Source organism: Astatotilapia calliptera, chromosome 20 (genome assembly GCF_900246225.1).
Source record: "Astatotilapia calliptera chromosome 20, fAstCal1.2, whole genome shotgun sequence".
Lineage (NCBI taxonomy): Eukaryota > Metazoa > Chordata > Actinopteri > Cichliformes > Cichlidae > Astatotilapia > Astatotilapia calliptera.
In genome coordinates this window covers 23571607-23584681 of record NC_039321.1, presented here as the reverse complement: position 1 = coordinate 23584681, position 13075 = coordinate 23571607, and the positions used below count along the sequence as shown (strand labels likewise).

The 13075-nt window shown below is 42.7% G+C and overlaps 1 protein-coding gene across 2 annotated transcripts in view; it reads left to right on the top strand.

The window, feature by feature from the left end:
• sema3bl (sema domain, immunoglobulin domain (Ig), short basic domain, secreted, (semaphorin) 3bl) overlaps positions 1-10142 on the top strand; it is a 62395-nt gene extending 52253 nt beyond the window's left edge. The window contains exons 11-16 of one of the 2 annotated variants that reach the window (XM_026153636.1): positions 600-831; positions 966-1057; positions 4696-4737; positions 4850-5075; positions 7289-7416; positions 8776-10142. In XM_026153636.1, coding sequence (XP_026009421.1) covers positions 600-831; positions 966-1057; positions 4696-4737; positions 4850-5075; positions 7289-7416; positions 8776-9288 — 1233 coding nt within the window. In that variant the 3' untranslated portion in view covers positions 9289-10142. Of the gene's footprint in view, positions 1-599; positions 832-965; positions 1058-4695; positions 4738-4849; positions 5076-7285; positions 7417-8775 lie in introns of both variants that reach the window. The other variant, XM_026153635.1, reaches the window with a different exon arrangement.
• Positions 10143-13075: the final 2933 nt, after the last annotated feature.

Sequence of the window (13075 nt, the reverse complement as noted above, 5' to 3'; positions counted from 1 at the left end):
AGTGTGTGTCACAAAACCTTAAGCTGCTTCATGGAGAGCTGCAGATCTAAATCAAATAAACAAACCCAGAGACCATATAGGTCATATAAATGCTTTCATTTGGACTGTTTTCAGCACTATTAATTTTTTACAGAATCTCCTAGCACATTAATTTTCTCACTGTTACACTGACACAAATGACTAGATTTTTTTCTTTGTTTTTTGGCAAAAAAACTGCTACTACGCACATAAAGCTGCAACAGTGGTTCTGAACTTTCATCCAAAGTTTTCAGGCACAATAAAACTCTTAATGAGGGCTTTCTGAGAAGTTTTCTACACAATAATTAGCCCACAGTTGTTACCGAAAGCACACCCCCTGTATGCAAGAAAATGCTGGGAATTTAGAGTCATCGTGGAAAAGGCGAGAATTTAAATTTCTTCCTTCTGTCGTGATTCTGTTTGCCTGTCCATGTCTCCTTCCACTTTCTTCACTGCAAATGTGCCATCAGTTAGCCAAACAACAATTTTCTCTATGGACTGAATTTCAGCTATCGTCATTAGTTTTTCTCTCTTTTCCTTTGTTTCTCTATGTCTTTCTTATTTGCCTCATATCTCTCCAGTGCCCGAGTAAAATCATCAACCAACCTGGCAGGGAGTTTGGCAGCACAAAGGACTTCCCCGATTCAGTCCTGCAGTTTGCCCGCAGCCACCCGTTGATGTGGCGGCCGGTGTATCCAGCCCTTCGTCGCCCTGTGCTTGTAAAGGCCAACATTCCTTATAAGCTGAAACAAATAGTGGTGGATCGTGTTGAGGCGGAGGATGGGCAGTATGATGTTATGTTTATTGGCACAGGTAGGTGCATTTTTATTCCATAACTTTTAGGCATCCAGGTCCATTATAGCCATCCAAGCACAGTCACTGAATTATTGGAGCAGACAACACTATGTCTGTTCTGTAGCCCTTTAATTTTTCTGCTTCTCTTTCAGATATTGGCACAGTGTTGAAGGTCATTGCACTAAACAATGGAAACAGTCTAGAGACAGAGGAAGTCACACTAGAGGAGCTACAAGTCTTTAAAGTAAGGCTTATTCCATTGAGTCGGTTAAATATACACTCTGTGATAATGTACTGTAGGATTCATCCATATTCCAGAAACGTGTTATCATCAAGGTTCAAGGTTCAAGGGTTCAAGGTTCTTTATTATTTGTCACATGCATAGTTATACAAGTATAACACACAGTGAAATGTAGCCTGACACGCTCCTCGACATGTGCAAAAATTGGGGGGGGGGGGGGGGGGGGTGTAGAGGAAGAACATTATATATATATATATATATATATATATATATATATATATATACACACACATAGTATATACACTGGGTGAATGTGCAGTAGTAGCAGCAAGCAGGTGAATTCTGTACATTAATATGAATAGATATCTGACTATTTTACAGGATAGACAATATAAACATATTTAAAATTAAAGGAATTGAAATGTACATTGTGCCTTGGTTTAGTGTCTGGAAGAGTCCTGACTCAGTCAATTATAGATGATGTGAGAGGGCGGGTGTGTGTGTTTAGGGCACGGATGGCTTGGGGATAGAAGCTCCTCTTGAGTCTCTCTGTCCTTGCCCGGAAGATGCGGAACCTTCTACCAGCTTGCAGAAGTTGGAACAGTTTGTTGCCAGGATGGGACGGGTCCTTCAGTATCTGCACTGCTCTAGTCCGGCATCTCCTGGTGTAGGTGTCCTGAAGTGGGGGGAGAGCAATCCTGCAGCAGCGTTCTGCTGTACGGATCACTCTCTGGAGACCTTTTTGGTCCTTCACACAGCTGTTCCCGAACCACGATGTCATGTTCTGTGTGAGGATGCTCTCCACAGCGCCTGTATAGAAAATCCTGAGGATCTTTGGAGAGACCCTGAACTTCCTCAGTTGTCGTAGGTGATACAGGTGCTGCCTAGCCTTTTTGGTCTGGACCTGAATGTGGGCAGCCCATGTCAGGTCTGAGGAGATGTGGACACCAAGATACTTGAAGGACTGCACCCTCTCCACTGGAGCTCCATTGATGATAATGGGCTTGTAGTCTCTGTGCTGACCCCTTCTGAAGTCCACCACCAGCTCCTTGGTCTTGCTGACGTTCAGCTGGAGGTGGTTGTCCTGGCACCACAATGCCAGATTCTTCACTTCATCCATGTAGGCCGCCTCATCGTTGTTGGAGATGGCACCCAACACCACTGTGTCGTCAGCAAACTTCACAATGGTGTTGGAGCCATGGGTGGCCACACAGTCTGAAGTGTAGAGGGAGTAGAGCAGTGGCGAGAGGACACATCCCTGAGGTGCTCCTGTGTTGATGGTGATGCTGTTGGAGAAGCACCTGCCCACCCTCACCACCTGAGTTCTGCCAGTGAGGAAGTCCAACACCCATGCACACAGACGGCTGTTAAGTCCCAGATCCCTCAGCTTTGTGAACAGTCTGCAGGGCACTATTGTGTTAAACGCTGAACTGTAATCAACAAACAGCATTCGCACATAGTTACCCTGTTTCTTGTCCACGTGGCTGAGAGTGGTGTGTAGGACGTGGGCGATGGCATCCTCTGTGGATCTGTTGGATCTGTAGGCGAACTGCAGCGGATCTGTGGTGTCTGGGATGGAGGAGGAGATGATGTTCTTCAGCAGCCTCTCAAACACCTTCATTACTACCGAGGTCAGTGCAACTGGCCGGTAATCGTTCAGGGATGAGGGTTTGCTGTTCTTGGGCACAGGGATGATGGTGGATCTTTTGAAGCATGTGGGGACCACAGACTTCGCCAGGGACTCGTTGAAGATGTAAGTGAACACACCTGCTAGCTGGTCAGCACAGCAGCGCAGCAGACGGCCGGTGATGCCGTCTGGCCCCGCCGCTTTCCTTGTGTTCACTCTCCTCAGTGCCGCTCGGACGTCATGCTCCGCGATGCTGGTCACCGGTCTCTCGCTGATGACGTCACTGTCCTCGGTAGTCAGGCGGTAGATAGCATTAGCCGCCTGGCTAACCTCGAAACGGGCGTAGAACCGATTCAGCTCGTTGGTGAATGCAGAATCGGCGTTGATCGGCGCAGTGTCCCTGGCTTTGTAGTCCGTAATGGTGCGTAGTCCGTGCCACATACTCCGTGTGTCGCCCTGGTGGAAGCGGGACTCCACACGTTCCCGGTACCTGCGTTTGGCGCGCGCCGCACGCCGTATGAGGCCGCTTTGTAGGCGCTCATATCGCCAGTGGCGAGACCCGCGTTGTAGGAGGCGGTCCTGGCGTTTACTGCAGTGCGGATCGATCTGTCCATCCACGGTTTCTGGTTTGGGAATGTGGTGACTCTCGCAGTGGGGATAATCTCCTCCGCTAGCATATTGACGAAGCATACTGCTACTTCCGTAAACTCGTTGATGTCGACTGCGCATGCTCTGAACATGTCCCAGTCTACGTCGTTGAGTGCGTCCTGTAGCGTAGCTTCTGATTGGGCAGTCCACCGTTTTACTTCCTTCGTGGTCACGTCTTCCCTCCGTATGCTTTGTTTATACTGGGGAATGAGGAAGATGGCGTTGTGGTCAGACTTCCCAAAAGCCGGGTGTGAGACAGCTTTGTAGCCCTGCTTGTATGGCGTGTAGCAGTGATCCAAACTCCGATCCCCTCTCGTTGGACACGAGACATGCTGGTAAAAGTTTGGCATGACTTGTCTGAGGTTCGCTTTGTTAAAGTCTCCTGCTACAATGAGGGCTGCGCCCGGGTCCTTGTTTTGAAGCGAGCTCAGCACATCATGTAATTCGGACAAAGCCATACCTGTGTCCGCTTGGGGTGGGATGTAGACCGCCGTGGCGATGACTGAGGTGAACTCACGGGGCAGATAGAAAGGGCGGCACTTAATGCTCAGGAACTCCAGATGTGGCGAGCAGCCGCTGGAGAGAGTAGAAATGCTCCTGGCATCACACCACTTTCTGTTTACCATGAAACATACTCCTCCACCTTTGGTTTTGTTCGACTCTGCCGTTCTGTCCGCGCGGAGCACAAAGAATGAATCCGACGGAGTTACGGCCTGGTTCGGCACGGTGGGGGTCAGCCATGTCTCCGTGAAGCACAGAATGTTGCAGTCCCTCATGTCACGTTGGAAGGTGACCCTTGCTCTTAGGTCATCGAGCTTGTTCTCCATGGATTGTACATTGGCCAGTAGGATACTGGGCAGTGGTGCGCGATGCGCCTGCTGTCTCAGTCTGTTCCTAATACCAGCGTGTTTTCCCCGGCGCTTCTTTGTTCTGCGCCTCGGATGAGCGGCCCGTCCTTTGTTGTTCTCCGCGCCGCGTAGAATCTCTGGCGGCCAGGAAGGGTCAGGTTTAAAAGTGTCCAAGATTAGATGTGCAACCTTGGCACCGATGTTTACAAGTGATCCGCTGTCGTATACTATAAGACTAGAGGATTTTGGGATGTAAACCAGAGCAAAAAATAAGTAAAAAACAAGAAAAGTGGATAGTCGGAGCGGAGCGGTCAGGAAGGCGTCTGGACGTGGCCGCGCCATCTTGTCAGCATCTCGTTTACTTTATCTTTTAAGATTTATTTGCAGATGATAGTATGCAAGAATTGTGCAAAAAGCTGGTTCATAAATTGTAAAATCTATGATTCTGCTCTTCTATTTCAACCCTTCTTTAAGCCTCTAAGTGCAACAACAGAAGTTAATTATTTTCAACATTGCAGGTACCAACTCCAATTACGTCACTGGATATATCTGTGAAAAGGGTGAGTTAATCCAACTGTAGCTGCTACTTTCAGTGCCTGCTTCTGTCAGTTGACATGCAGTGTTGTCTACATGATGCCTTACTTCCTTTTTTCTCCTCATAATTTCAAACAGCAAGCCTTGTATGCAAGCTCTCCACTAGGTGTGGCGCAGGTGAAGCTCCATCGCTGTGAAACTTACGGGAAAGCCTGTGCTGAATGCTGTCTTGCCAGAGACCCTTACTGTGCATGGGATGGATCGTCCTGTACGCGATTCATTCCCAACAGCAAACGACGCTACCGCAGACAGGACATCAGACATGGAAACCCTGCACTGCAGTGTGTGGATCAGAATCTCAGTGGTAAGCTTGGCTGTAACTCTGCCCCTTTCTTTGTTTCTTCTTTGTTGATTATGTGGGACTGGCCACAGTGACTTCTTGAAGTAACCACTGTAAGGCTTTTCTCTGAAAGTCAAACAATTGAATCATCTGTCACATACCCCTTCATTGACTGGGCTTCACTGAATCAAGTAGTCTTTGTTTTTGTCATCTAGTGTGCATTACAATCACTGGATAAACAAAAGCTTACTAAATTGATATTTTCATATTCTAGTAGGGCTAGCTGTCATGATTAAAAAAGGAACCCACATGACATCATGGACTAGTGGTTAACCAATCCATCATGGGAGAGCTGAAACCTGAGACGGAGTGGTTTTTAAACTATGTTAGCTACAACCGCGTCTTAACGAAGTGTAAGGTATGGCAATATTTCAGACTTTTGTAGGACAACCCAGAAAAACATTGAAGTTGCTGATCATTCCACATCAAAGTGGCAATCAGCTGAAAAATGCATGACCTCTTTTCACTGATTTTAAGAGATTTAGGAGTAGACAGGAAGGACACCAGTGAGATGTCAGTCTCCTGTATACTGCACATCTCTTTAGAAATCAAAGGCCGGCTTCTTTTAGTTTGAAAGAATAAATGAACGTGGCTGTGCCTGTCTGGGTCAGATTATGTTTGTGAGACTTCTTCCACAGGATGACAACCATAGCGATTACAGTAGGAGATCATTAAAACAGTGATTGAAGACCGCAGCTCAACCAAAATGATTCTTGGTCCAATGAATTTGATCTCATTGCCTTTGAAATGGTTGCTTTACCATGTCAGTGACCAGTCAGTTGCCATCTTCAAAGGAACTTTGGTGTAGCAATAAAATGAAAAGCTATCAGAGTCAGTCATCAAGCTGTTTGCATTAGTTGAAATGGTTAAATTGTCAGTTACATGTACTCTGATTAAATCTTGTTACCCTGCATAGAAATCAACATTAACTAGTCACATGCAGAGTCCAACCAGGAGCTGACAGATGTGAAACAAACATTTTATCTGTTTTCAAATGGAAAATTGGAAACTTTGCTTTTAACTTTATAAGAATATAACCAGATAACAACTAGCTGAATCGAGTCGCCTACTGCAAAACAAATGAGTGGAGTCAGGTGAGTCAGTCTGCATCCCAGTGCAGACAGACTCACACTGGTTGCAACTTGCTGGCAATCTGTCTGTGTTTATAAATTGGACTGCAGTTATTTAAGAGTCCAGCCAGTCTAAGCTGGACTGTGATTGTTTGAAGACAGGTCCCACCAGGTAACCTGTACAATCAGCTTGTAAATTAAAGTGGTCATCTCAACTATTTGCAGTTGGTCTCTGACTACAAAAATACTATACTATCTCAGGGTAAGCTGTCCTATTTTTACTCATGTGACTGAGACATATTTGCCAAGTATATGAGACAAAGGTTTTACAATATGTTAGTGCATGCAGAAAACAACCTAGGATTCATTTAAAACTAGTTCTCATAGTGTAAGCTTTGGGATTTGTGAAGTAGAAATATCAGCTAACATACTGAGTTCTTGGCAGAAAATGGCTGAGTTGATACTGGAGATCAGGGTGAGAAAATGTGAAGACAGACAAGAAAAAGGAATTACATCATTGAGAATTGGGATAGAAAGAGTGTGTTTTCTTACCTAAGGGCACACAATGTAAGGGAGTGCACAGATGAAAGATGCCTCCCTAACACCCACCTGGTGAACCAAAGTTTCTTTGTGCCCAAGTGTGAGGTTGTTTACATAAGTACTCAAGGGGCAGACGTCTTCAGATTCCATCTCTTCATTGTTTATGTGTAGTCACATGACAAACTCTTGACTAAGTCAGTCAGAGTTTTATTTTATTCACTATATTGTCTGTGACTACACACCTAATATTCAGGTCTTTATATTTATTTTTATATTCATTCTGTTAATGCTGTACAGTAGAAGGTGTCCTTGTGGAGAATGTAACCCGGATATAGGTAGTGGTACTTCCCTTCAAAGGTCTGGGCTCACATTGTCAGATAATGGTGAAGAGCTCAGTCATTCAGGAGGGAATGAATGTAGAGTCACTGTCCCCTGCCACAAAAGAAACCAGCTGAGATGATTAGACCCAGGACAGACTGAAGATGTTGGATGGATGGACGGATGGATGGTTGGATAGATTTCATTCTTTAATAAACTATTTGTCACTCTCTGTTTTAAAAAAAGAAGACCTTGATGTAACAGAAGACAGAGTGGTCTTTGGTACTGAGAACAACAGCACCTTCCTAGAGTGTGTTCCTCGCTCCCCACAAGCAACTGTCACCTGGCTGGTCCAACGTGATGACCACAAGGAAGAGGTAAGATTCCCAGTGAACAACATTCAGGTTAGAATCAACACAATAAAAGGCCTGTCGATGTCACTGCATCCAAAATAGGATGAAGGTGGGAAGGTTTTGGCAAACAGTCAAGGGGTGGTATAAAACTTCTGGCAAAGAATGTTCTGAGTAATTGCCTTTAAAAGTTAGACTTGAGTGTGAGTTTGGCACGTGGTTGATACAGTTGACAACCATTTGACATGTGGTTGAAATTAAGCAGCTGCATTTCAAAGCAAAATGCCCAATCATTCTCTCTCTCTTCCATAAACTGTGAATTCTCTGCAAAACTTGACCATATGCCACTGAAAGTGTCACTCACTGTCTGCTGGTCACTGAGACTTAAATACAGTCTTTTTTTCTTTTCTTTTTAAGTCAGAAAATTATGTTGCTCTGTATGCCCAAACCCACAGTAATCATTCAACTGTTTGAGGTCATGCTCCTCCAAGCTAAACTGAGTGTCGTGGTCAGCCATGCAAGTATTAAAGCATTACCACCCTTCTCCATTTCCCTGCAAATAAACATCTGGCTGCCACTCTATCTGACAAGGCTGCCATGTTTTTGTTGGCATCAAAGGATGGTTGAAAGATAGGATCTGACGGGGGAGTTGGGAGGTAGATGGAGGAAAATATAGAAATGAATAGGGTTGGCAGAGAGACTTTGGGTGGCAGTATGGAAAGATTAGAGAATGTGAGGAAAGAAAACGGAAGAAAAATAAAAAATAAAAACAGTGACTGATCCCATGATATATTTTTGATGTTGCAAACCAAGTTGAGAAAACAATACAAACAGTTCTCCCTTTCTCTTTTCTCATAATGTGAAGTGAAGACTGAAAGCTTTCTTGTCCCGATTTCTTTGTACTGTGTTTACACATTGTTGGGCAGTCTTCAGTGTTTAGTTCTTTAAAGAACAATGCCTCTGTGGTATTTGCGCTGAGAAACATGTGCTATTTAAGGTCAAATCCTGGTCAGAACTCCTTTAGGGACAGAAATCCTAAAACTTTAAACAGAAATCAAGAATTAACCAACCAACCAACAAATCTCTCTATATATAGCAATAAATTAAAAAGATAAATGTTAGGTTAAGGGTCTGATTGCAGTTATATATAAAGTGCCAGTTAACTTTTTCATGCTTTTTTGATTAGCACATGTAGCTCTTTGCATTAGTCAGTGGAGATTTAACCAAATCTGTGAAAAGTTATTTCCATCACGTTGCATCATTATGACTTGACAAATTGAAGCAAACTTCAAGTGAAAAGCAGTGATGGTTGAATTGACTTAGTGAGGTCATTAATATGTTGTTGTATCAAATATCAGACACATATTTTCTATCTGCCACACTTAGGTGAAGCTAGATGATCGTGTGATGTCCACGGATCAGGGTCTCCTGTTTCGTAACCTTTTCCACCAAGATGAAGGCGTCTACATCTGCCGCTCTCGAGAGCACAGCTTCACGCAGACTTTGGCCCGCATCACCCTCGAAGTCCTCCAAGGGGAGACCGTGGATGAGCTCATGTCGCGTGGACACACAGGAAACTCTGACTCAATCAAAGACCGGTCTACAGGGACTTTCAGAGCCTGGATGCCTTGCAGCGCGTACAGCAGGGGCGGTTCATCAAGCCAAATCGGCCAGTCGCGCATATGGTTCAAGGATATCATGCAGCTCATCGGGCCGTCGAATCTGCTGCACGTGGAGGAGTACTGCGAGAGGATGTGGTGCAATGACAAGCTGAGGAGGAAACACAAAAGCATGATAGAGAAGTACCGCCAAGCACAGGAGAGCGCCAGGAAGGCTCGTAGCAAGAGCTCTGGTGAGCGCAACAGGACGCCGCGGGATCTAAGGGCGTGGGAGGAGTGACAAAAAGAAGGCGAGGAGTGGAATATGAGAGCAAAAATGAAAGTGGGAAAAAAGACAAATGTTAGTTCAGGACAAGATAAATAGATAGGCATAAAGACCAGCCTAATAGTTTTTTGTAAAACCATGGTAGATCAAAGCAGCGTGTCTCTTTTGCTCATTTTAACAAAATGAATTTTAGTGTGTAAAGAAAATTAGTGTATAAAGAATCTGAAAAAATGACAGTCATGTTGGATGGAAGCACAACTTGAGCTGAAAAACTGCATGTGAAAGTGTATGGGAAGTTTGGGGTATTATGAGGTTAGTGCATAACTCGTGTGTTTCTGGCTGTCACCCGAAAATAGACCGAAGTGTTCACCTGTCTGGAGGGATGGCACAAAAAGAGACTCCAACTGAACTAAACAGGTTGTTGCTAATCCTGATGTTGACTGTAGTTTAAAAAAAGAGATCAGAGACAATTTTTCAACTACACTCTGAGGATGCTTTTTAAAATCCCAGTCACTGAGGAGTTGTCTGCCTTCCCCACCTTTGTTCTTTCGTATTTCTAGTGTCACTGAAATGGCAGGAAATGTTTTGATTTAATCAACTTCTGTCTTCACTGAGAAAACCTGCAAAACTTCTCATTCTCTGATTTAAGTGACATACACGTACCTGCAGGGTGATTTTAGTTACAGCTGGTTTCCTGCTTTTCAGCCTCATTGACTCTTCAATGGTGGTTTGTGATTACTTGTATGTAATTGTTAATTTTCTTTTGCAAAGAGCACACACACACTCATGTCTGGTTTGCTATCCTCGTGGGGACATCCCATTGACATAATGCTTTCCCTAGCCCCTTACCCTAACCCTAACCATCAAAAAGGAATGCCTAACCCTGATCCTTACCCTAAACCTAACCATAACCTAATTGTAACCCTGACACTAAAACCACATTTTGAGTGTGAAAATTGCTTTCAACCCCAAGGGGACCTGGATTTTGGTCCCCACGGTGCAGAAAGTCCCCACCAGTATAATAAATATCAGATTTTGGTCCCCACCAGGATACACACACACACACACACACACACACACACACACACACACACACACACACACACACTTACTTTTTTTTTTTTGCAAGAATTTCATACGATGCAGTTCACTGGATTCATTTCCTTCTTGTTTTACATTTAATGACCTGTGTCTCTTACCTTGCTTGTTATTACATATTCATGTGTGACTTCAGCTCATAAATGACTTTGCAGTATATTTGCAGAAGGAAAGTGCAACTTGTAAACATGTTTAGGCAATTGCTGTATCTGATCTTGGTCTGTCTGGCTCCATTTGTGCCAAGTCTTACATTAATGGAAGTCTCACTCAAACGGCTAAATGCATAAGCTCAAACCAGAAGCTACCATAAGACGACTGTTGATGGTTCAGCAGATTAAAGGCACATGGCTTTATGTTTATTCCACTGGGTTGAACTTTCCATTAAACAAAATGGTGGTTTATTTTTCATGATTTTGGTTACATGCCATAACACCTCTTAGAAAGAACCTGCATGATACTTGTCTCTGATATTTAGCTCTGTGAACTTTATACGTCTCTGTGCACTAAGTGCTCTCACTAAAGCTCCTTTTTAGTCCTTTCCATCAAGCTAAAGTCACTGGCACATGTCAGCATCGTGTCTGAATGAGGACCCTGATTTATTTTGCCATACAAATAACAATTATTTTAATAACCTCTTAATTTATGCATTTATTGTGTCTGTACAAAATGACTCAGCATTATGCTTTCAATTTGTCTGTGTGACAATCTCATAAACATCTTTAAATAGCTTCTTTTTTTCTTTTCAAGTGCTGGTTAAAAGGAGCTATTCAAGTCAAAATTACGTAACTTGACCTCTCTGTGGGGGATCCTGCCTCACACTTAAGCTAATTTTCCCACAGTTTCTCTGTGTGCTGAAGCTCTCCGCTGATAATGGAGGGAACGATAGAAAGGGGTCAAGTGTATTGGCTGGCTCCTCTAGTTTTCTGCAGTGTAAACACTAGTTTTAAGAGTAGCTTTGTCGTTAAAATATGACTTATGAATGCTGAGAAAAAATTCTTTTCTAAAATCGAGGGTGGAAAAGAGAAAATATGGTTGACATCATGGAACAGAGCACATATCTCAAGACAGAAGGGATTGACACTGAACAAACATAGTCTGGAAATAAGTGAATTTCACACTCACGTTTATCCTCCCTGTGTTGGTGTAGCAGTAATGACGAGATCTCAATCTCCATCTGCCCCAGGTCCTCCTAAGGCTTCGCTTTGCTTTTGGTTTCTAACCATTGAGTGTTGTCTGAAAAACTACAAATACCGAATAAGGTGAAATATAAGCATTATATATTTGGGTAAAAAACATAATTTCTGTTAGGATTATCAAAGTATTGCGATTCTGATTCTGATAAAATATTCATGAACAAAATGTAAAAATCCCTCATAACAAGACAAAATCTGTTTGTTGAACTTGGGTGAGACATGAGTGTTGGGATAACTTCTCTGTTAACACCAGCCTCATATTTATTCAGACTATTATCTAGAGACACCAGTTATATTCCTCAAGGCCAGTGATCTCTTCAACATAAACACTGTTTTTGGACTGGTAAAGAACTGTATAAAAAGACCAGGTAATCAAGTACGCTTAGCAAAAGGCAATTCTTCACAAACACAGGGAGCGTGTGCTATACGTATAACGACAACAATGTACTTATTCTTATAGTCCTTCCAGTATTTACAGTTAAATGGGAAGCTCTGTGGTCTGTGTCGATGGCTTTTCAAAACAGAAAGGAAATGACAGAAGTGACAAAAGCAGAAAAAAGAGTCAGGGTGTTGTTAATTAAAGAGGTACTATAAGCATCTTATGAAGGCTGTATTTGGAATTCCTAAAGATCCTAACCCATAATATTATTTTTTTAATACATCATTGTATAATATTTCTAAAATGTGATCCCCCCGAACTCCAACCCCAGTTTTGCAGCAAATGATCATTTTTAATCCATCGAAGTTTATTTTCTTAGTTTGAGAGTATGAGAAAGCCTATTAAATGACACCTATTACTTGTGTTTTCTCTATAAACTCTTCTTCTACTGCACTGTTAGGATGGAAGAGGGTTTTTTTTCTCAAAGCTTCCTATTTTAGTGTGAACTTTTTTCCTTTTCTTGCCGTGGTGTCTTTTGTTTGAGCTTCTGCTTATCTAAGTAAGGCATGAATTACTACCACTGCGACATTTTAAAATGTTTTTAAGGTGTAGTTGATTTGTAATCGTGATTGTAAACATAGTAAAATTGTACAAACATGCAAATTTCCATCTAACAGTAACTGTCAGGAAGAGGAAATTGCCAAAAATAAATGCTAAAACTTGCTGTTACTTAACTTATATATTGAAATTTAACAAGTGTGGACTCCATATTTACAGACAAATGTGCCGTGACTGACTAAATGCAGTTATTTGTGCATGGTTCATAAACAATGTAAATCCATTCAGTGCTTTTCAGATTTGCACAAAGTGTGTTTTGTTATTGCATGTGATATTTTCTATTTTTATCTTCTTAGGATGATGTTCTTATGATGTTCACTTTCTATAGCTATCCCATGCTCTCGAGATCATTTCATTTTCATTTGATGGGGATTCACCAGTTAACATCATGATACTTGTGTTTTAAGACACCTTTTTCACAGTCTTCATTCTGACATGCAAATAGATGTAAGTGCAAAACTTTTCATCCCATTCTATGTATAGCACCATGACATATATAAATTGAAATGGGCTA